The following is a 25,621-nucleotide window of genomic DNA, read 5'->3' on the forward strand; positions in this document are numbered from 1 at the left end:
CAATGAGGCAGTTCTTTGCATCAGGTGGCCAAAGTATTGAAGCTTCAGCGACAGCATTAGTTCTTCCAATGAATATTCAGGGTTGATTTCATTTAGGACTGACTGGTTTGATCTCCTTGCAGTCCAGAGGACTCTCGAGAGTCTTCTCCAAAACCACAGTTCAAAAGCATCAGTTCTTTGGCGCTCAACCTTTTTTACAGTCCAACTCTCACATCCATACATGACTACTGAAAAAACCATAGCTTTGACCAAATAAACCTTTGTCAGCAAAGTAATGTCTTTGCTCTTTAACATGCTATCTAGCTTTGTCATAGCTTTTCTTCCAAGGAACAAGCATCTTTTAATTTCATGGCTGCAGTCACCATCTGCAGTGATTTTGGAGCCCCCAAAAATAAAGTCTGTCACTGTTTCCATTGTTTCCAGCTTGTTCTTCATCCAGCCTGGCATTTCACATGATGTATTCTGCATATAAGTTAAATAAGCAGGGTGACGATATATAGCCTTTATGTTCTCCTTTCCTGATTTGGAACCAGTCTGTTGTTCCACGTCCAATTCTAACTGTTGCTTCTTGACCTGCATACAGGTTTCTCAGGAAACAGATAAGGTGGTCTGGTATTCCCATCTGTTTAAGAATTTTCCACACTATGAACAAAGCTAGTGGAGGTGATGGAATTCCAGTTGAGATATTTCAAATCCTAAAAGATGATGCTGTGAAAATGCTGCACTCAATATGCCAGCAAATTTGGAAAACTCAGCAGTGGCCACAGGACTAGAAAAGATCACTTTTCATTCCAATCCCAAAGAAGGGCAATGCCAAAGAATGTTCAAACTGATGCACAATTGCACTCATTTCACAAGCTAGCAAGGTAATGCTCAAAATTCTCCAAGTTAGGCTTCGACAGTACGTGAACCAAGAACTCCCAAATGTTAAAACTGGATTTAGAAAAGACAGAGGAACCAGAGATCAAATTGCCAATATCCACTGGATCATAGAAAAACCAAGAGAATTCCAGAAAAGCATCTACTTCTTCTCCACTGACTATGCTAAAGCCTTTAACTATGTGGATCACAACAAACTGTGAATACCTGGAAAAGAGTCATCATAAAAAAATTTCACTGTTGAATAAATAAACATAATCCCACTGTTACTTTGCTACTTGTTTTCTATGAACAAACAAAAACATGAGTCTCTGCTTTCCTTTAAAGAAAAAAAAAAAAACAACATGGATTTTCAAAGGTTTAAAAATGAACTCACATCTCCAAACCACAAAAGGGTTAGCTAGGACAACTTGATCTGAATGAAAGAGGTACTAATCATTAACATGGGTATTAAGTATTGAGTACTGCCCAGAACAGATGAAATTTCACACTTGGATTTTGAACTCAGGTAACCATTTGAAGGAGATCCAACCAGTCCATTCTGAAGGAGATCAGCCCTGGGATTTCTTTGGAAGGAATGATGCTAAAGCTGAAACTCCAGTACTTTGGCCACCTCATGCGAAGAGTTGACTCATTGGAAAAGACTCTGATGCTGGGAGGGATTGGGGGCAGGAGGAGAAGGGGACGACAGAGGATGAGATGGCTGGATGGCATCACTGACTGGATGGACATGAGTCTGAGTGAACTCCGGGAGTTGGTGATGGATAGGGAGGCCTGGCGTGCTGCGATTCATGGGGTCCCAAAGAGTCGGACACGACTGAGCGACTGATCTGATCTGATCTGATCTGAACCATTTGAAATTAAAAAATATCAATGTTGAGGTGGCTTCCTTTGTGCAAGTAGCAAATTTCAGGTGAGCTTGTGCTTTAGATTCTAATGGCATGCATATCAATGCCTGACAAAGCCAAGAACACTCGAATTCTCAATACAGTCTTCAGTTAATTCCTTAGAGATATCTACCCTTCAGTTATTTCCTTAGATCCATGGCATCTACTCTTAATTCTTGGAAAAGATGACTCAGAGATGAGGTGTAAGCCTTAGGACTTAGGAAACCCAAGAAATTTAAATTGCTATTGGCCAATACCTCCTACTAGCTTTGAAAGCCTTGCTTATGGGTTGGATGTCATAAGTAGTTGAAATTATTGGACAGATTCCGTAGTGTGTCTAATAGCCCCCTGCTGTGTTGGCAGTAATAGCCTAGACCTCCCCCCTCCATTTAAAAGCTTCCTCAATTTCACATCAGTAACACCTTCAATTTCTCTTTACTCTGCTACACACTGGAATCTGAGAAAGCTTCAGGAAAGGCTGCATTTCTTCAGACCTCCAAAATGATTCATTTTACACATAAAGTTTTCTACCCAACCATTTTCTAGAAGTTAAATACTTTTGCAAAGCTTGCATCTTTGCCTGAATTTGTCCCCTGTCTTTCCAGGCCACCCACAGACATTATTTCCCTCCACTGTGCTTCCCATTGGGAGAACAAATGAGAAAAAAGGCACCCAAATGCCATTATGATAATAAATGAAAGAGAAATCCACAGCCCAGAAATTTCCCAAAGCTTTATGAAGATGCTGAAGGTTAGCCTAGGACAATCAAACAAACAGACCATGTTTCTGTTGAGCATCCTACATGAAATGGAGGACCCACACCAAAGGGATGGTGCAAGATGGGTGATAGAGGAGAAGAATTGCCAATTGGCAGGAAGAAGCTTTAACAACACAAGCAAACTTTTAAAGCGTAAAAACTTCAGGTTAGAAAATCCATCACTACAAATAAAGACCAGGGACTTTCCTGGTAGCCCAGTGGCTAAGAATCCACCTTCATGGGTTAGATCCCTGGACAGGGAATGAAGATCCCACATGCCATGCTGCAACTACTTAGCCCACATATTCTGGAGCTTGGGCAATGCAATGAAATATACCACATGGGGCAACCAAGATCCCATGTGCCACAACTAATGCAGTAAAATAAATATTTAAATATTTAAAAAAATAAAGATCAGATGGAAAATTAGATTAGCAGCACTTACAGTATAAGCTCAGACAACTTTATTTTTGCTTTTTTCATTATAAAAGACAATGATCATGTAGCCTCTTTGAGAAGGTATTTTAAATAATTTAACATTGCCAAATTATCCCCCTTTATTTGGGAGATTAGGAAAATGTGGATTCTAGAAAGAAAAAGAGCTCTCTACAAGACAGGAACAAGTAAACTGAAGTGCAAACTGGTGGCTTGAACCAATCCTACCAGTCCTCAGTTCAAATAGTTGAGACCCAAACTATTTTCTGAGAAACATACTTCACAACTACTGGGAGTACTGGGCAGTGGTCCACTCTACTAGGTTGGTGCAGAGTAATTGAGGTTTTGCATTATTGAACTTTGCCATTTGATATTGAAATACATTCTTGAATAAATGTGGTTTTGTTATACATCATTTTAATGCACATTTCTCACTTTATTTTGTTTTTGCTAATTTCCTCATTATTATTTGCTGTTTACTTTATCTTTATTTTAGACTAGGGAAAGGACATTGGACAAAAAGCAAATTTGAGTGATTTTCTTACTCAGGTTCAAAATGGGTTGTAAAGCAGCAGAGACAACTCACAACATCAACAGTGCCTTTGGCCCAGGAACTGCTAATGAACATACAGTGCAGTGGTGGTTCAATAACTTGCAAAGGAGACAAAAGCCTTGAAGATGAGGAGCACAGCAGTGGTGGGTGATTGGAAGTTGACAACAACCAACTGAGAGTATCATCAAAGCTGATCCCCTTACAACTACACAAGAACCTACCTAAGAACTCGATATCAACCATTCTATGGTCATTCAGTATTTGAAGCAAACTGGAAAGGTGAAAAAGCTCCATAAGTGGGTGCCTCATGAGCTGACTGCAAATCAAAAAAATCGTCTACACAACAACAATGAACCATTTCTCAATCAGATCTTGATGTGCGATGAAAAGTGGATTTTATACAGCAACTGGTTATGAACAGCTCAGTGGATGGACCAAGAAGAAACTTCAAACCACTTCCCAAAGCCAAACATACACCCAAAAAAGAGTCATGGTCACTCTTTGTTGGTCTGCTGCCAGTCTGATCCACTACAGCTTTCTAAATCCTGGTGAAACCATTATATCTGAGGCATATGCTCAGCAAATTGATGGAAAGTGAGAGTGAAAGTGTTAGTCGCTCCGTCATGTCCAACTCTGTGTGACCACATGGACCAAAGCCCTCCAGGCTCCTCTGTCCACGGGGATTCTCCAAGAAAGACTACTGGAGTGGGTGGCCATTCCCTTCTCCAGGGAGCTTCCTGACCCCGGGATCGAAACTGAGTCTCCTGTCTTGCAGGCAGATTCTTTACCACCTGAGCCACCAGGGAAGCCCAGCAAATTGATGAGATGCACTGAAAACTGCAACACCTGCAACTGGCATTGGTCAACAGAAAGTGCCCAATTCTCCATGACAAAGCCTGACCGCATATCGCACAGCCAACGCTTCAAAAGTTGAAGGAATTGGGATATGAAGTTTGGCCTCATCTGCCATATTCACCAGACCTTTTGTCAACCGACTACCACTTCTTCAAGCATCTTGACAACTTCTTGCAGCAAAGATTTTTCCAGAACCATCAGGAGGCAGAAAATGCTTTCCAAGAGTTAAATTCCAAAGCACAGTTTTTATGCTCTGGGAATAAACAAACTTATTTTGTCTGGCAGAAATTTGTGAATTGTAATTATTCCTATTTTGACTAATAAAGATGCATTTGAGACTAGTTTAAATTATTTAAAATTCACAGTCTGAAACTGCAATTACATTTGCACCAACCTAACAAAATATTTAACAGTGAGCTGACAAACTAGAAATGGCATCAGGCACTATGAGGAGAGTAAAAAGAGCTTTGTTCTACTCCAAATGATAAAGTACATCTTGTATTGAGTGTTACAGTGATCCTCAAGCATCCACCTACCAGCAGTTTCAGCATCACTTGTAGAGTTATAAGAAATGCAGATTTTTAGAACCTACCCAGACCTACTAGTAATGCTCAAAATTCTCCAAGCTAGGCTTCAACACTACGTGAACCGTGAAATTCCAGATGTTCAAGCTAGATTTAGAAAAAGCAGAGGAACCAGAGATCAAATTGCCAACATCCACTGGATCATTGAAAACTCGAGAGAGTTCCAGAAAAACATCTACTTCTGCTTTATTGACCATGCCAAAGCCTTTGACTGTGTGGATCACAACAAACTGAAAAATTTTTAAAGAGATGGGTATACCAGATCACCTGACCTGCCTCCTGAGAAATCTGTATGCAGGTCAGGAAGCAACACTTAGAACTGGACATGGAACAACAGACTGGTTTCAAATCAGGAAAGGAATATGTCAAGGCTGTATATTGTCTCCCTGCTTATTTAACTTATATAAGAGTACATCATGAGAAACGCTGGGCTGGATGAAGCACAAGCTGGAATCAAGATTGCTGGGAGAAATACCAATAACCTCAGATATGCAGATGATACCACCCTTATGGCAGAAAGTGAAGAAGAACTAAAGAGCTTCTTGATGAAAGTGAAAGTGGAGAGTGAAAAAGTTGACTTAAAGCTCAACATTCAGAAAACTAAGATCATGGCATATGGTCTCATCACTTCATGGCCAATAGATGAGGAAACAGTGGAAACAGCAACAGACTTTATATTTTTGGGCTCGCAAATCACTGCAGATGGTGACTGCAGCCATGAAATTAAGACGCTTGCTCCTTGGAAGAAAAGTTCTGACCAACCTAGACAGCATATTAAAAAGCAGAGACATTACTTTGCCAACAAAGGTCCGTCTAGTCAAAGTGTAGGTTTTTCCAGTAGTCATGTATGGATGTAAGAGTTGGACTATAAAGAAAGCTGAACACCAAAGAATTGATGCTTTTGAACTGTGGTGTTGGAGAAGACTCTTGAGAGTCCCTTGGACTGCAAGGAGATCTAACCAGTCCATCCTAAAGGAATCAGTCCTGATTATTCATTGGAAGGACTGATACTGAAGCTGAAACTCCAATCCTTTGGCCACCTGATGCTAAGAACTGACTCATTTGAAAAGACCCTGATGCTGGGAAAGATTGAAGGCAGGAGGAGAAGGGGAGGACAGAGGATAAGGTGGTTGGATGGCATCACTGACTCATGTCCATTGACTCAGTGAGTCCATTGAGTAAACTCTGGGAGTTGGTGATGGACAGGGAGGCCTAGTGTGCTGCAGTCCATGGGGTCACAAAGAGTCGGACATGACTAAGTGACTGAACTGAGACCTACTGGATCAGAAATTCTGGGGATTGGGCTCAGCAATAAATGACTTAACAAGCCTTCCTCTTTCCCCCATGATTCTGAATGCTTGGAAGTACTATAACCTTCTTATTACCACTCTTCTTCATGGAAAAGCCAATACCAAGGAAGTCAAGACCTTTAATGCATAATCAAGCTATCAATCAGCCAACCCTGGAGCCTGTCCTACCACAAGACTTCCATTACTACAAGATAATAAACATTTTCAGCTACTTTCAGCTAGAAACATCCTAATTGATAGAATCTTAAATGAGAAACAATAGTTTACCTCATATACATAAGTTAAAAGATAGTCATTTATGCTTGTGCAAGCTAAGTCACTTTAGTACTGTCCAACTTTTTGCGATCCCATGGACTGTAGCCTGCCAGGCTCCTCTGTCCATGGGATCCTCCAAGCAAGAATACTGGAGTGGGTGGCCATGCCCTCCTCCAGAGGATCTTCCCAAACCAGGGATCAAACCCATGTCTCCTACATCTCCTACTTTGGCAGGTGGATTCTTTACCACTAGTGCCACCTGGGAAGCTAAATGAGAAAACATACTTTACTTTAAATAAGTAGGTTAAAAGTTAGTTGGTTGATGCTTAGGCTGCTCCTATGCTGCTGCTGCTGCTAAGTTGCTTCAGTCGTGTCAGACTCTGTGCGACCCCATAGACGACAGCCCACCAGGCTCCCCTGTCCCTGGGATTCTCCAGGCAAGAATACTGGAGTGGGTTGCCATTTCCTTCTCCAATGCATGAAAGTGAAAAGTCAAAGTGAAGTCGCTCAGTCGTGTCCGACTCTACGTAACCCCATGGACTGCAGCCTTCCAGGCTCCTCTGCCCATGGGATTTTCCAGGCAAGAGTACTGGAGTGGGGTGCCATTGCCTTCTCTGAGGCTGCTCCTATACAAGTTTTTAAAATTTCAATATCATATGACATATTTAAATGATAAAATGTTAAATAAATTACTTAAAATGCTAAAGGCAGTGTTAATTAATAGGAAGTTACAGAATAAGATGTAAGTAAAAACCACTGAACAAGAGAGTGACATCTGTTTTTTTAACAGATTTCCATACTAGCATAGAAAGTTTTAAAATAGCTGTTGATTCCAGAAACTGCTTTGGGAAGTTTTTCTTATTACTGGTTAGGAGTATTTTAATATTATGCAGCTACACATTATATTTGGAAACATTATATCTTAGAATTTTCATTTTTTTAATGTAGTTGTGTGTTCTAATATAGACTTTTTCCTGTGTAATTCTTCAACTAATGACTACTAAGTGAGAGATTCTACTAGAAAATTGTTAAAAATTAAGTTTACACCTTCTTAAAGTATGACAGTCATTTTTTTTTCACACACTTGAAAAAAAAATCTTGAAAAAGATATTTATTACTTTAAGGTCTGGACACCATCTTTTTTACATTTTATGACTCAAAGTATAAAATTAAAAGTTAAAAAGCTGTGACATTTAAAAAAATCTATTTGTATTCTTCTTTAGTTTAAAAAGCCCTCTTCCAAAAACACAAGAGAAGACTCTATACATGGATATCACCAGATGGTCTATACTGAAATCAGATTGATTATATTCTTTGCCACAAAAGATGGAGAAGCTCTATACAACCAGCAAAAACAAGACCGGGAGCTGACTGTGGCTCAGATCCTGAACTCCTTGTTTCAGAATTCAGACTTAAAGTTAAAAACATAGGGAAACCCACTAGACCACTCAGATATGACCTAAATCAAATCCCTTATGATTATACAGTGGAAGTGAGAAACAAGATTCAAAGAATTAGATCTGATGGACAGAGTGCTTGAAGAACTATGGACGGAGCTTCGTGACATGGTAGAGGAGGCAGTGATCAAGACCATCCCCAAGAAAAAGAAATGCAAAAGGCAAAATGGTTGTCTGATGAGCCCTTACAAAAAGCTGAGAAAAGAAGAGAAGCAACAGGCAAAGGAGAAATGGAAAGATATACCCATTTGAATACAGAGTTCCAAAGAATAGCAAGGAGACATAAGAAAGCCTTCCTCAATGATCAATGCAAAGAAATACAGGAAAACAGTAGAAGGGGAAAGACTAGAGATCTCTTCCAGAAAGTTAGAGATACCAAGGGAACGTTTCATGCAAAGATGGGAACAATAAAGGACAGAAATGGTATGCACCTAACAGAAGCAGAACATATTAAGAAGTGGCACAAATACACAGAACTATACAAAAAAGTTCTTCATGACCCATATAACCACAGGATGTGATCCTTCACCTAGAGCCAGACATCCTGGAATGCAAAGTCAAGTGGGTCTTAGGAAGCATCACTGTGAACAAAGATAGAGGAAGTGATGGAATTCCAGTTGAGCTATTTCAAATCCTGAAAGATGATGCTGTGAAAGTGCTGCATTCAATATGCCAGCAAATTTGGAAAACTCAGCAGTGGCCACAGGACTGGAAAAGGTCAGTTTTCATTCCAATCTCAAAGAAAGGCAATGCCAAAGAATGTTCAAACTACCACACAATTGCACTCATTTCACATGCTAGCAAAGTAAAACTCAACATTCTACAAGTCAGGCTTTAACAATACATGAACCATGAACTTCCAAATGTTCAAACTTGATTTAGAAAGGCAGAGGAACCAGAGATCAAATTGCCAACATCTATTGGATCATCAAAAAAGCAAGAGAGTTCCAGAAAAACATCTATTTCTGCTTTATTGACTAAGCCAAAGCCTTTGTGTGGATCACAACAAACTGTGGAAAATTCTCAAAGAGACGGGAATACCAGATCACCTGACCTGCCTCCTGAGAAATCTGTATGCAGGTCAGGAAGCAACACTTAGAACTGGACATGGAACAACAGACTGGTTTCAAATCGGGAAAGGAATACGTCAAGGCTGTATATTGTCTCCCTGCTTATTTAACTTATATAAGAGTACATCATGAAAAACGCTGGGCTGGATGAAGCACTGGCTGGAATCAAGATTGCTGGGAGAAATACCAATAACCTCAGATATGCAGATGATACCACCCTTATGGCAGAAAGTGAAGAAGAACTAAAGAGCCTCTTGATGGCTTAAAACTCAACATTCAGAAAACTAAGATCATGGAATCTGGTCCCATCACTTCATGGCCAGTCAATGGGGAAACAATGGAAACAGTGAGAGACTTTATTTTGGGGGGCTCCAAAATCACTGCAGATGGTGATTGCAGCCATAAAATTAAAAGGACCTTGCTCCTTGGAAGAAAAGCTGTGACCAACCTAGACAGCATATTAAAAAGCAGAGACATTACTTTGCCACAAAGGTCCATCTAGTCAAAGCTATGGTTTTTCCAGTAGTCATGTATGGATGTGAGAATTGGACTATAAAGAAAGCTGAGAGCCAAAGAATTGATGCTTTTGAACTGTGGTGTTGAAGAAGACTCTTGAGAGTCCCTTGGACCCCAAGGAGATCCAACCAGTCCACCCTAAAGGAAATCAGTCCTGAATATTCATTGGAAGGACTGATGCTGAAGCTGAAACTCCAATCCTTTGGCCACCTGATGCTAAGAACTGACTCATTTGAAAAGACCCTGATGCTGGGAAAGATTGAAGGCATGAGAAGAAGGGGAGGACAGAGGATGAGATGGTTGGATGGCATCACCGACTTGATAGACCTGGGTTTGATTAAACTCTGGGAGTTGGTGGTGAACAGGGAAGCCTGGTGTGCTACAGTCCATGGGGTTGCAAAGAGTCGGATACTTCTAGAAACTGAACTGAACTGAACTAATTTACATGATTAAACCGCTCATTTGAATCCTGGAAAAGTGCTGCCAAGGTAAAGATGCCAACATTGCACATTTGATTAGAGAATTTAAATTACTTTTAAGAAAATTAGAATCAATTTTCACTGAACAGCCACCAAAACTACACATCTGTTTAGTGTTTTTCAGTCGACATAACACTTCATGTACATTATTAAATTTAATCCTCACAACCCTACGATGTGAGCGGACTAGCTCTATTGTTTTTTATAGCTGACAAGTCTGAGACTCATAAGTGAAGCTCCTTGTATAAAGAATTTCTCACTATTTAATGTCAAAGTCAGGAGCCAAATATCTATCTTGGCTTCAATTTCCTTAAAAATTCCACAGTGACCATTAGAAATACAGAAGAAGATATCCTGTTTATTGAATTATCTTTTATCATTTTGTTTCATTAAATCATTGGCATCTTTCAAGCCCATTAATCCTGAGCCTAGAATATCTGCACCAGGGGCTTCCCTGGTGGTTCAGTCAGTAAAGAATCTGCCTGCAATGCAGGAGACTCAGATTATATCCCTAGGTTGGGAAGATCCCCTGGAGAAGAGCATTGCAACCCACTCCACTATTCTTGTTGGATAATTCCCATGAACAGAGGAGCCTGGAAGAGTACAGTCCATGGGGTTGCAAAGAGTCGGACATGACTGAGCGGCTAACACTTTCACTTTCATAGCTCATTTGGTGACATTCAAGAATGCATTAATAGGGACTTGATTCTAGAACATTCTTGGTCATTGTCCACATTTATTCATTTGTTCTTATTTAACCTTCAGACACCATCAATGGGAAAACCATGCTCCAAGTAGAAGATGTTTTAGAATTCCTTGGATTTATCTTCTCAGAGTTGAAAATTACTATTAAAATAAGAATGTTATCTTATAATAATCACAAATAGGCATTTTAGAGAGATTATTCAATAAGTAATTAAGACATGTTCATTAACATGCTTTATTGGAAAACCAACATTTTAAGCATGTGTTCTAAGGATCTAAACTAGAGGCACTAAATAGTATTAGGAATACTAATTTCATCTTTCCAACTTGTAAAATGTTCCTTTGTCCTTAGTATTTATAATTATATTTACATATTTACCAGAGTAGTGGCAACGAAAAAACTGAGAGATATATTTTTAAATGCTAAGACCTCATAATGGCTTTAGATAGCATGGAGGACATAACAACTATTATACCTTTTCTATATTCTGCACTTTAAACCAACAATTAAAGTTGTCAGTTGCTCTATCAGTTCAGTCAGTAAACAGCTACAAAAGAACTATAGATACAATGTATTTTCAATTATATTCTTATAGGAATAAGACAAAGACACTGTTTAATGATTTCTTGCATTAAAGTATTGTATCATACTAGTAGGGCTGGGACAACTGTAGCTGGAGATGTTCAACAGGAACCTGTGAAGCTGTAAGTCATCATCACTATCCCCCTGGCTTTAGCAATGACTCTCCATCTTCTAAAGCGCACGTGTGCTGTTCTTGAAAAAGTAGAGCAACCCCTGTCAACCTTGATTTTGGAAATACATATCATCAAATGATCTATATCAGTAGTTCTCAAACTATGGTCCTTGTCACCTTAGAACTTCTCAGAAATGCAAATTTGGGGCTCTGCCTCAGACCTGCTGAATTAGCAACTGTGTGGGTAGGGCCCTGCAGTCTGTATTATATTAATTACTTCCGGTTTAAGCACTGATATACAAGAAATATAAAACTTTTGTGTAAAAAAGTCCTCAATTCCAAAGAACAGCTGAGAATGTATATCTGAATTTTAAACCTCCTCCAGCATTCTTTTTTTTTTTTTTAGCGATGTGGCATGCAGGACCTTAGTACCCCAAAGTGAAAGTGAAGTCGCTCAGTCGTGTCTGACTCTTTGTGACCCCATAGACTGTAGTCTACCAGGCTCCTCGTCCATGGGATTTTCCAGGCAAGAGTACTGGAGTGGGGTGCCATTTCCTTCTCCAGAGGATCTTCCCGACCCAGGGATCGAACCCGGGTCTCCCGCATTGTAGGCAGACGCTTTACCGTCTAAGCCACCAGGAAAGCTACAGTACCCCAACCAGGGATCAAAACTGAGCTCCCTTCAGTGGAAGCTCAGAATCTTAACCACTAGACCGCCAGGGAAATCCATAAACCTCCTCCAGCATTCTTAAATCATATATGGCTTTGAACTTTGAGTAGTTACCTGTTGGCTTAAGACCAGTTATTTTAAAAGACTAAGGGAAAGGGCACTAAGACCATGAAGAGATTCTTCTTCTCCCCTTTTAAGTAAGGCGGAGCGTCGCATCTGTATAGCGATGGAACTTTCGTATGGAAGAGAACAAAAGTGCAGTGCAGCGGCAGTGGAGCTACGGTTGTGTTCTCAGCTATGAAGTCAACCTTTGTTCTCCTATTTCAGGTTTGAAGACCTCTGGAACAATGCTTCTTTGACCAGCTGTATCAGGTTTTAGCAACACCAGTTAAATGAAAGTGGAGGAAGCTTCATAAATAAAAAATGCCATTACTCTTGAAATGGTGTGTTCGTCAGAGAAATAGTTTCATCCCTCAAAAACAAAACAACAGCAACAAAAACTATGTAGCATTTCAGAGGTTATAAAAAAATGTAAGTACATTATACAGAAATTATATGGTGGGTCCAGAGCAAAAGTGTAATTTTTCAGCTTTGGTGAAATAGGATTTTACACTAATCAATCACTTTAAACAATAAACTATGTACTCATTATATAAGACCAAAATACTTCAATAATATGATCTGTTAATAATATTGTTCACAATGGATTACCAAAATCATTCTGATAAAAACAAAGATTATATTAGCAGTAAAAAAAATGATAATATATTTATTTTAAGGTGTACTTATAAGCCATACTCTAGTTTAGTGGTAAATATTATAATAAGCTTAATGGTACAGGACACAATTATAAGAACAGTTACTCATTTAGAACAAAGGAAAAGGAGTAAGATGAGTCAAGAGTTTTCCACTAGAAGGAAAACATACCCAAGACCCAAGAAAGCTAGGTGTTCAAATACATTACCAGTGAGAACACTTCAGTAAAGAGACCCAACATAAAGGTGATTTTATCCAGATACAAATTAGAGCAACTATGTTATAACTGCATATAAAAGTGAGTTTACAAAAGCTTGATTACATCTCAATGAAATCTTAAAGACTTTCTTTAGTGTTGCTATAATTTTTCTACTGTGTCATCTAACAGCAATAACATGTTCTTTCTCTATGTGTATTAACTGGCCTGCTTGGAAGGATAGCAAAGGGTGTTTTTAATATTAATTAGACCAATTTGGGAGTTTTGAGATCTATTGCATTTGCAAATAACCCCATTACAAATAATGACTTTTGCAAATATAAATGGGGGTGGGGGTGAGGAAATCTTTGAGTTTGAGCAGTTCCAGAACATCTTCATCTCCATGGTACTATTTACTATAGTACAAAATACACTGAAAGAATATCCTTTGCCTCATTCAATGGTTTGGGGAGCTCAGGCTGTTCAGAACAGGACCTCATCCATTACTTTGGAAGCCACCCTATGGCATGTACTCTTGCATATTGTAGCAAACACTATTTTGTTTCTTTTGCCTGTTTGGTAAAATTTACAAAAGATATTTTAACTGCAAATGACTTTAGACCACTCTTTTTGCTGACTTTTCTCCCTTCAGAATTTTGGCCTTGGCTGCTCCAGTGCTATGATAGGAGACACGTGAAGGGAGAAAAGTCAGCGAAAAGAGTGGTCTAAAGTCATTTGCAGTTAAAATATCTTTGGTAAATTTTACCAAACCATGAGACCTAGCATTTCTTTTAGGACCTTAAAAGGTACATCTGCAAGTGAGGGGCCCTCAAGCCAAAATTCTGAATCTGGCTTAAAGGAAGTTGAGATGAGGAGACATTTAGATTGCATTTGGATTTCATGACATATAAGTGTGGTTTGTAGTCATGTCTGTGTATGGTTAAGTTATCACTAGCTGTCTTGGTAGGACGTCTAGGAATATTCCCACCACGTATAATCCTAAATCACAAGACCTGAAATCTTCACCTAAGTGTGTCCAGTGGTGCCCAGCACCTGAAGTGTATGGTGGTAAAGGAGAAACAGAGCCAGAAACTAGTCACTAGAACTTTTCTAGACTCTAATAAAAACCAAATATAAATTAACCATGTTAGGAGTATCTGAATTATCTTTTGATGAGCTCTTTAGAAAATATTCAGTTCAGTTCAGTCGCTCAGCCGTGTCTGACTCTTTGCGACCCCATGAATCGCAGCACGCCAGGCCTCCCTATCCATCACCAACTCCCGGAGTTCACTCAAACTCACGTCCATCGAGTCAGTGATGCCATCCTGCCATCTCATCCTCTGTCGTCCCCTTTTCCTCCTGCCCCCAATCCCTCCCAGCATCAGAGTCTTTTCCAATAAGTCAACGCATGAGGTGGCCAAAGTACTGGAGTTTCAGCTTTAGCAATAGAAAATATTAGAAAACCATTTTCACATGAAGTGGTGATCAAAGACTCTGTAGTCTAAAAATGTAGGAACAAAACACCTTAGGATGCATCCATGAATTAGCAAAAATGCGTTTTTTTTTTTTTTTTTTTAGATTTTGTGATGTTTCTTATATTTGTCACCCAAATCTGTAATTCATTGAGGTTTCTTATTCCATTCTAAGTCTTCACTTTATATCCAATTTAATACTATAATTTTGTGCTGGAGAGGGTGTGGAGAAAATGCAAACTAGTACAGCCACTATGGAGAACAGTGTGGAGATTCCTTAAAAAACTGGAAATAGAACTGCCTTATGATCCAGCAATCCCACTGCTGGGCATACACACGGAGGAAACCAGAAGAGAAAGAGACACATGCACCCCAATGTTCATCGCAGCACTGTTTATAATAGCCATGACATGGAAGCAACCTAGATGTCCATCAGCAGATGAATGGATAAGAAAGCTGTGGTACATATACACAATGGAGTATTACTCAGCCATTAAAAAGAATACATTTGAATCAGTTCTAATGAGGTGGATGAAACTGGAGCCTATTATACAGAGTGAAGTAAGCCAGAAGGAAAAACACCAATACAGTAAACTAACGCATATATATGGAATTTAGAAAGATGGTAACAATAACCCTGTGTACGAGACAGCAAAAGAGCCACTGATGTATAGAACAGTCTTATGGACTCTGTGGGAGAGGGAGAGGGTGGGAAGATTTGGGAGAATGGCATTGAAACATGTAAAATAGCATGTATGAAACGAGATGCCAGTCCAGGTTCGATGCACGATACTGGATGCTTGGGGCTAGTGCACTGGGATGACCCAGAGGGATGGTATGGGGAGGGAGGAGGGAGGAGTGTTCAGGATGGGGAACACATGTATACCTGTGGTGGATTCATTTTGATATTTGGCAAAACTAATACAATTATGTAAAGTTTAAAAATAAAATAAAATTAAAAAAATAATAATAATTAAAAAAATAAGAAAAAAAAAATACTATAATTTTTATTCTTTTTCTTAAGAGAAGTTTCCCCAAATTGACTAAACTTCAAATCTTTCAAAAACATAGATCTCTACCTAAAGGGATTTAATGTGTCTTCCCTACACGGTAGTTATGATGGTTGTATTTTTTAACTCCTTTATTCTTAATTAATGAGAGAAAACACCAGGAGAAAAAGGACAAAAAGAAAGGAAGAGGCAAGGGAAAGAACGGGAGAAAGGGACCTTACCGATGGAGGTATCTCAGTATGAGGCAGTGAACCAGACTGTGGAGTCAAACAGGCAAACCTGGAGCTGACATCTTCCTGCCATCATGTGTAAGCTATGTGCCAACTATATGCTAACCCTAACCTTACCTCTTGAAACCTCAGTTTTCTCACTCATAAAGTGGGGATAATACCACCAATTTTATAAGATTATTATGAAGATTAAATGACAACATATATAAAATATATTGCTAAGTGCCTGGCACATAAGACATTTAGTAAAAATTTTTAATTTCTTGTGTTTTTTTGTTTTTTGTTTTTAACTTTTTGGCTGTAACACAGGGAAAGCTGGATCTTAGTTCCCTGACCAGGCATGGAACCTGGACCCCCTGCAGTGGGAGCCTGGAATCTTAGCCACTGGACCACCAGGGACATCCGTAAATTCCGTATTCTTGAATGAATAATCCAAGTTGTATTTCTTGAAATAATCTTACTAATAGCTACCTTTAGGATGCACAGGAAAGAGATAATTTCAACATTTTTCCTGCTCTCTTCACAGCACACTATGAGCTGTACAACATATGTGGGAAGCTCATTTCTTTTTCTGCTAAGGCACGAAACTATTTGTACAAGGTGAGAAAATATGTCATCTTCCATTCTGAACAAAAGTTAGCAAATAAAATGTTACAAACTGTCTGAGAAGTGGGATAGGGTAGCAAATTTAGGAATCTGCATAAAAAAGCTACATTATAGTTTTTAAAAAAAGGGTTTCATATATGAGTTAATGTGATTTTTTTCAAAAGCAAAGGATTTGGTGTTTATCCATTTCATCCTATGGTTCAAAGACATCTGAGCACAGTAGATTAGGAAAGTTTAGAAGCATATGACAATATTAGAAGTAGCTCAGAAGTTAACTCAGGGTCCAGGTGTTTCCCAGGCATGTCTAAAACTTCACAGCTACAGCAATATGGACAAGAAGAGGGGAACACCTTCCAAAGAGACCATAATAAGCAACTGATTGTTAGCACTAAATGCAGAAAAAAAAAAGAAAGTAAAAGAGGCTTGATATCAAGGGGGGAAAGTGGTTAAAATGTCACACAATAACCTAAAATTTTTCCATGTACCCATTCATCAATGACTGCAGAAGTATACTTAGTTATTTATTTATACTGAAGAGGTTATAAAACCTGTAAAACTATGGGTGCAGGTAGTTCAGTGGTAGATCAGGCTCAGAAAAGCTAGTCACTGGTGCATAAGCTTTTCATCTGAGCTGTTTTCTAGGTGTAGCTTTATTTCCCTTCCTTAATGGAGGATTACACGCTACATGAATCTCCAAAGATGTTGGATTCTGTTTTCTTCGGGTTTTGATTTCAGAGTGACATGCTCAGACTGTGGAGTATTTACCACTGAGTTAAACAAATGAACTCTAGCTTGTGTACCTACGTCTTCTTTGTTCCTTGTTTTTGTTCAGTCGCTCAGTCGTGTCCAACCCTTTGCAGCCCCATGAACTGCAGCATGCTAGGCTTCCCTGTCCTCCACTATCTCCTGGAGTCTGCCCAAACTCATGTCCATTGAGTCAGTGATGCCATCCAACCATCTCATCCTCTGTCACCCTCTTCTCCTCCTGCCTTTTGTCTTTCCCAGCATCAGGATCTTTTCCAGTGAGTCAGCTCTTCATATCAGGTGGCCAAAGTATTGGAGCTTCAGCCTCAGCATCAATCCTTCCAATGCATATTCAGGGTTGATTTCCTTTAGGATTGACTGGTTTGAGCTCCTTGCTGTCCAAAGGACTCTCAAGAGTCTTCTCCAAAACCACAGTTTGAAAGCATCAATTCTTCAGTACTCAGCCTTCTTTATGAACCAACTCTCACATCCATACACGACTACTGGAAAAACCATAGCTTGGACAATTTGGACCTTTGTTGGCAAAGGTCTCTGCTTTTTAATATGCTATCTAGGTTTGTTATAGCTTTTCTTCCAAGGAGCAAGGGTTTTTTAATTTCATGGCTGCAGTCACCATCTGCAGTGATTTTGGAGCCCAAGAAAATAAATGGAAACAACTGTTTCCATTGTTTCCCCATCTATTTGCGATGAAATGAAATGATGGGACCGGATGCCATGATCTAGGTTTTTTAAATGTTGAGTTTTAGGCCAGCTTTTTCACTCTCCTCTTTTCACCTTCATCAAGAGGTTCTTTAGTTCCTCTTCACTTTCTGCCATTAGGATGGTGTCATCTGCATATCTGAAGTTATTGATATTTCTCCCAGCCATGCTGGATCCCAGCATTTTGCACGAGTCACCTTCATTCCTAAGCGGTCTGAATCATCTTTCTATTCACTTTAACAGAATATTGGGGCTGAAATGGGCCTCATGTATCATTCAATCTTCTCTTTCATGATGCAGAAACCATCACTACACTATCTCTCAAGGAGGGTCACAAGGAGGGTGGCCCATTGTTTAGCCTCACTTTTTAGAAAGTTCATCCTTATTATTGTATCCCAACTCTCCCTACAGTTCTACTCATTAGTGATGGTTATTTTCTCTGGGACCTCCCAAATACCACCTCCATTTTTCTTCACAAATTGGCCCTATGTGTCTTGTGAAACACACAAGGAACAAGTACATACACAGAACAATCAGCCCTTACATGTCTGCCTCACAGAGCCTAACATTCAGGATTCCTTCCAACACCTCAGAATAGCATTCATTATCTGCCTAGACCCCTCCCCACTGCCACCCTCACCACCCAGCCCCTGGGAACCAATTCCACAAATGAGTTCTTAGTGTCTTCCAGGCAACCGGCACTTTATTTGCCCTCCAGGACATACTGGGAAGCAAGTGGCCTCCAAAATAGGTGCTCAATCGCTACTGAGATGAGCACAGCAACAGAGAGCTATAAGGTGCCTCCAAAGTAATACATGCTGAGAAGAGGGGACAAGGTAAGAGAGTCAGAAAAGGCTGCCCTCAGGGACCTCATATTGAATTAACACCTGAAGGGAGAGTAGGTATTAACTATGGGAGGATAGTGAGTAACAGTTGGGACAAAGGCCTAACCAGGATGTGACAGGGATCCAGAGAGAGGAGAAGGAGACTGGAGTTGGGGTGCAGAGACCAAAGGCAGGCACACAGCAGGAAAGCACATGGGGGCTGGCAGCGTGGTGAAGCGGGGAGTTTCACGGTCAGTTTATCTCTGGAAGACCCCCTAACTGCAGTGAGAAGAACCCATTAGACAGGAGAGCAGTGGCTGGAGGGAGACCAATGAGACAGCTGTCGCAATATTTCAGATAAGAAGGGAACTGGCCTCCTGGGCTAGGGTGGCAAGACAGAGAAGTAGATTGAACAACTGGGGGCATGCTGCTGCTGCTGCTGCTGCTGCTGCTGCTGCTGCTAAGTCGCTTCAGTCGTGTCTGACTCTGTGCAACCCCATAGATGGCAGCCCACAAGGCTCCCCTGTTTCTGGGATTCTCCAGGCAAGAATACTGGAGTGGGTTGCCATTTCCTTCTCCAATGCATGAAAGAGAAAAGTGAAAGTGAAGACACTAAGTCATGTCCAACTCTTAGCGACCCCATGGACTGCAACCTACCAGGCTCCTCCATCCATGGGATTTTCCAGGCAAGAGTACTGGAGTAGGGTGCCATTGCCTTCTCTGAATTGGGGCATACTTGGGGATAAGACTGAAAGGATTGCTGATAAATTAGATACTGACTGAGGGAGCAGAAAGTGCTGGAGATGACTTCTAGGTTTCTGCCTGAGTAGCAGGATGGATGGTAGTACATTCTCTCAGAGAAGACAGGATTGGGAGAGAGACAGAGTATGAGCGTGTGCGCCGTGACCAGAAAAACGTTCATCTTCATACAAGCCATCAATCGCTGTCCTTGGGTGTTTATAGGCTATTAAGTGCTGCAGACACACGTGTTTGTGTCCCCCAAGTCTGTATGCTGAAATCCTAACCCCAATGTGATCGAATTAGGACAGGGGCCTTTGGTAGATGACAGGTCATGAGAAGAGAGCCCATATGAATGGCATTAGTGACCTTATAAAAGAGAAGCTGCATAGCTCCCTCCTGTCTGCTATGTGAGGACACAGCTTAGAAGTCAGCATCTGAATGCGGGAAGCGGGTCTCACCAGATACCAGATTGGCTGGCACCTGGATCTTGTACTTTCAGCCTCCAGAACTGTGAGAAATAAACTTCTGCTGTTTATAAGTGTATGATATTTTATTACAGCAGCCCAAACAGACTGAGGCATGAAAACTATTGGAGACTTTTTATTTGGTGAATAAACAGCTCTCTTTTTAAATTTCTCCCTTCAGATAGAGACTGTTGCATTTACCATGATAAACTAGTTCAACTTTTAATGTCATATTTAATACTCCCAAATATTAAGGTTCAGTTTCATACTATCACAGCAATTTAACTGTCAATGTTGCTTAATTTAACTATCAGTGTTGCTTTGTATACAATCATGCAAATTCCTCTACAGAAATGGGGTAGAGTCTCTGACCTCTACCTTAAATTCTACAAAGGATCATCTTTTCTTCCTACCTCTAAAGCATTAAAACTTTTTCTCTACCCAAGCACAAGGACAAGGGGCAAATGGCTTTAGTTTTCCCCTGAGATGTCATTTGAAGTACCAGTAGCATTTCATGAATTTTTTTGGAGGCTTTTAAAAATGGATAACTTTGGTATACTATCAAAATATAATAACACACTTACTTAAGAAGCTAAATATTCTTAATATTTCTTAAACCAAGCTGTATGGAAGTTTCTATCATTTTACCTAGAGAGGAAAGCCTGCATCAGCAACTCAAAACCCTATGCCGTGTTCCAAATCTCAACAGAGCTTTTTGGGGGCATCTGAGGGGACACCTTAATTTTTATACTGTCATTCAGAGCAGACATAAGAGCCAAAATGACAAACTAAGTTTCTAGGGTTCAAATTAAATCCAAATATTTATTTAACAACCCACCACTGAGGTTGGCATTTACTAAGAAACAAAGCAAGAAATAAAACTTCAGTGATCCTGTTTAACTGGAAAACTTTCTTTAAGCCACTGAAGAGAAACTTTAGAACAGCCTTCAAAACAAAATTCGGCTCTAATCTGTAACCACAGTATAGATATAATACATAACCCCTGACCCCCCAAAGACCATTCTCTCATTTTAAACTAATCAGGGCAGGTCTTGAGCCACAAAATACTTGCTATGACAGCAGTGTATGATTTTTGCCTCATTATAAACACTTGAGAACATCTCTTTCTACTAATTAAGACTGTAAACATCACAGAAGGGGTATACTACACCTGATCCTCATCACCTATGAAAATGCTCCACACACAATATATATTAAAAACTTGCCTAATCATCAAAAGAATTCCACAAAACAAGATGACAAAGCAGAGCGTTGTGAGCATGACGGTCAGTCTTTGCTAGGTCAACATTTGTATTCGTATTTATATATGAGGACATCATATATGTATGATGGTAACATGGTTGCATTTTCAGATAACAAGAATATGGAGAGATAGCAAAAAAAAATTATGTGTATTAATTTTGTTGGAAGATAATATTACACTAGTTCAAGGGTCTAATTCCAAAAAGCTTATTTATGTATAGCTATTGTACGTGCCCTCTGGCCCCCAAGATCACTCTCCTTCTCCTAAGTAAATTTACCATTAAATAGGCAAGACCTGTCAGGTCAGCTCTTAAATCTTATTTCTTGTTCAGAAAGAAGTCTTTCTGTTCAAGAGACAGGAAGGCACCAGGTCATCCCCCAAGTTCTTGTCTATTAGTCATCCTCTATGTTCTGATCCCTCATCTGTAGGATACATGGAAGAAGAGATTCAAGTTGATGAAGCCACCTCAGGGCAGTATAAGCTGTGTTGCTGTCACTAGGTCGTTAAGAGATCAAGCACGGTAAAACGGATCAGTTTAAAGCCAAGCAACTCGCGTTTCAATATGCCTTCAGCACTTGCTGGCTGGTGGCCTTGGGCAAGGCCTCTTACAGTCTGAAAGTCTGCCTTCCCTCAGCTTTGTATTGAGCATCCATCTTATGGGAATATAAGGATTAGAGATAGCTAATGAAGGTCCTAAAACTATACACATTAGCAACCTCCTTTCTAACTTTCCAATGAGCTTTCCAAGGTTAGCCATGACCGACTTTGACCTCATTTCTCTAATTCTGTGAGACCTTATGCTGCAGAGCTGTTAATTGGTTTCAGAAAGGAACTGAATATGTTATTTTTCTTACTGTCTCCATTAGTCTATATAGTGAGTTAAGAAATCAGCACAATGCTCGTCGCTATTTCAGGTCATCCCAAATGGTTGTCAACTGGGGAGGGGACCGTCCACTCAGCCCAAGACAGAGGATCCTATTAAATTCTAATAGTCCTCTGAATGTATTTTGTAGCATTTAAAAAATAAACTTAAAAAAAATAAAATGTACAAGCAATATAGCCACATCTCTGAAAATTTACAAATACTGAGAAAAGGGAGTGGCAATTACCTAATCCACATTCCACAGTTCCAGCCCCATCCTTTTAGCCTCCTCTCCCTCCCCTCCCCGGCTCATAAGGCCTGAAGAAGCCTGTGGGTGTGGACTTAGCCAATGTGGCCAACCCAGAAACAGCACTTGTGTCTCTGGCTTTCCACTTAAAAAGCAAGCATATACTGAGACTTGGAAACCAAGAGATATCCTTGTAATGCCAACACCTTGCCTAAATAAGAGATAATCTAGACCAGCCTAACCCCCATAGTTAGCACAGTCTGAATTTCCAGCACTTGTAAAATCATTAAAGGAACTGCATAAGAGCAGTTTCCCCTCAAACAGTAATAATAATTCTTATTTTTCTGAATTATGCATCGACTTTTGGGGAAACTTGTCATTAGAGGATTTTCTGTCTGCTGACTTTTGCTTTCTCATCTTGGAAGTGTTTTATTAAGTAGGGCATCTTGTTCAAATACAGGACACTGCTCCTGTCTCCCATGAGGTTTTGCAGTTCTAGTTACTAGCATGAAACACACACAATTTATGACTGTTTTGGGTCTTTGATGTGGCTACACATTTGTCCTTTACCACTACCATCCTTTTTCCTAAACTAGATTTAAGTGGATCAAACATAGCTATTTCTTCTTATAATTTGGTATGATTCAGAAAAACAGTTTTAGGAAATGCTCTTTCATAGATTATAAGGGATAGAATAATATAAATCTCAAAACAGTAAAATGAATGCATGGTTTTTAAAAAGAAATGATCAAACATTTTAGCAGTTTTTTTTTTGTTTTTCTTTTGTTTTTTATGTTTAAACTCCCACATGCTAGAGTCTACTGCTAGAAGTACTTTTGATTGGCTAAAAAGACTAAAATCAGCAGTGCTCTGTCCTCTAACTTCTATCAAAAAAGTGACTAATTACTCTGAAAGATTCTCACAATTAGTGATCTGTTTAAGGCTATCACACTTACAGTCTACGAAATGTTTCTTTGTTTGGCAAATCCTGGTGATATTAACCTAGACATAAATAAATACAAAAAGCTGAGTATATTTCTGGGGCCTGATATTATTGTCTGTCAAAATATTAACAGTTTTAAAATTTGTATTTGAGGCCCTAGAAAATTATCAAGGAATCTACACAATTTAATTCAGAGTAGTTTAGCTATTCTGAAAAAAAGAAAGCACAACGTTTTATTACAGAACTTGAGCTTAATCTCGGGATCCAAATGTTCCAAGTTCAAATAAATCCCCCACATGCCTGTTTGCTCCTCTGCCAAGTCTGAACAGCTGAAAGCAAATGCCGACTTGTGCCTACAAACAGGTAAATTAGCAGAAACTAAATCACCAAGTGACATAAAAGCAACACCCAGAAGCAAACCCCCATTAGCCTTAAAGGTAAAATAAACAAAACGGTACCTGTTCTTCTTCTTTTTGGTTTCTCAGCATCGATAAATATTTTCTAATTGCATGGATAGGATATTTTTTGAAATAAGAGAATCTTGACTGAGGCAACAGATTATCCATGATGAGGAGATCACAAAGATCCTTATTTGCCCCTCCCTGTCAGCAACCACATGAAATCTAGAAGCTTCACAATTCCTCAGATGCCTAGAGATTTGCTTGTAGCTTGACCACTTTCCTGAAAACAAAGCAGATGTTCTTCTCCTTGCTGCTTCCTCTTTCAGGAAGAATTCATGGTGAAAGCAGACAGCCACGTCCCAAGGCCGCCTGAAAGCTTCCAGAAACGCAATACCCAGAGAGCAGCAGGAGCCAGGAGGAATCCAGGGGCTGGTCTGCCGGATGCAAATTGCTTAGTGGTAGTGATGTGACTGTCCTATTTCTAGCAACAGCGTTCTGTTGCAAGCTATGTTAATATTAGGTAGCTGGTGACTTTCCACACCCACAGACTCTCATGAGGTTTAATCTTAATTCTTCTGACAGCTTTTCTAGCTCTTAAAGAGGACATGACATGGTTTTTTCCTGTTTCCTTCCAGAATTCTTATCAGCATGAGCACGCACACACACACCCGCAGCGGCATCTCAGTTCTAAAGTGTTGAATCATTCAGCCTTGAGAAGCATTGTTTCAGAGGATTTCTAAAAAAAAAAATTAACAAATTACTTCAGTCTTCATCCTTATCAAGGAGTTCAGTGTCAGCACTTAAAATGGTTGGTTTACACTATCATGCATTATGCAACATGCCCAGTAACCAGATACTTTATATCAGCTGAACAATAGCTGCAAACAGATTTTGTTTTGAGTTAAAAGGCTTCTCTCCATGAATCCTTATCACATACTCACAGGCTGAATCCTGGAACATTAAATTTCCCCAGACTCTATTCTGAGCTTAAGGAAGAAAAATGTTATACATTTACTTTCTAACTCTTATGAAAAGGATTTATGCTTTAAAAAGAACATGGTAAGAGGTCTGTGGTCATAAAGGACATGAAATCATAAAATTTGAAAGTTCAACATTTTCTTAATTCTCTATAGAAGTCGCAGGGTTTCTGAACAAATTTCCCTAGTAGGCTATGCTATATTATTACCCTTTTTAACTTTGCAGTAGCTGGTTTATTTGATGAAATATTTGGCCAGTTTTCTGAGGGGCAGTCATATATAGTCCAGGGTATACATCAGCCAGTGATTTGCTTTCAGGTGAAAGAGGAGAGCTGGTCTTTTCCCCTTCAGAGAGAACACTGAAGGCCAGAGTGCAGAGGTCAAGCAGAGCTTGGGGAACCCATTTTGCAGCCTGCGCCTTTCCCCTGGATAGCCTCCCTGACATCCTGGTTGGGCTACTTGCCTTCAGGGAACACACTCAGCTAACGTGGGCTGTGCTGTTAGCTGCCCAGGCCATCTGTCAGGCTGGCGTCCGCCCACTTGCAAGGTGATCTTCGTCAGCCAGGGCCAGGCTGGCAATTCCAAGAGGTCCCTTGCATAATACTGCTAGGGCTGGCTCCTCGGAGGAGGCCCTGCCCTCATGACCCCCCTCCAGGTGCACTGCTACATGCTCACGGAGGCTCTTGCAGCCCTCTTCCTCCACACGCTGGGGGCAGCCCACTCTAATAGGAGTCACAGAGAAGCACCATGCTTTTGAGCCACCAGAATGCTCAGGGCATGTGTGTTGTGCCCTCCCAGCCTGCTCTGGCCCTGGGAAGAGGGGTGGCCCTCAGGGCACTGGGCACAGGCATAGGTCCATTTATACACATGTTCCAGGAAGCCAGAAGCTGCCCTTTGGCTTCTCTTTTTGAAACTATCAAAAGCTTCACAGAGGCCTCTTATGTGGGCAAGGCCACACCCCCACAGCACGGCTGGTGATCAAAGCCTCTTCCCAATGGAGCAGCGCAAAGCAGACCTCATTTCAAATGGTTGTTTCACGGTCATCTTTTCCTGGGTT

General features: G+C 40.1%; 1 protein-coding gene across 2 annotated transcripts in view; it reads right to left on the bottom strand.

The window, feature by feature from the left end:
* Positions 1–24,081, bottom strand: part of ATP2C1 (ATPase secretory pathway Ca2+ transporting 1) — a 155,774-nt gene extending 131,693 nt beyond the window's left edge. The window contains exon 1 of one of the 2 annotated variants that reach the window (XM_070376155.1): positions 23,645–24,059. In XM_070376155.1, the coding sequence (XP_070232256.1) occupies positions 23,645–23,752 (108 nt within the window). In that variant the 5' untranslated portion in view covers positions 23,753–24,059. Of the gene's footprint in view, positions 1–23,644 lie in introns of both variants that reach the window. The other variant, XM_070376161.1, reaches the window with a different exon arrangement.
* Between the last annotated feature and the right edge of the window lie 1,540 nt (positions 24,082–25,621).

Source organism: Bos mutus, chromosome 1 (assembly GCF_027580195.1).
Source record: "Bos mutus isolate GX-2022 chromosome 1, NWIPB_WYAK_1.1, whole genome shotgun sequence".
Taxonomy (NCBI): domain Eukaryota; kingdom Metazoa; phylum Chordata; class Mammalia; order Artiodactyla; family Bovidae; genus Bos; species Bos mutus.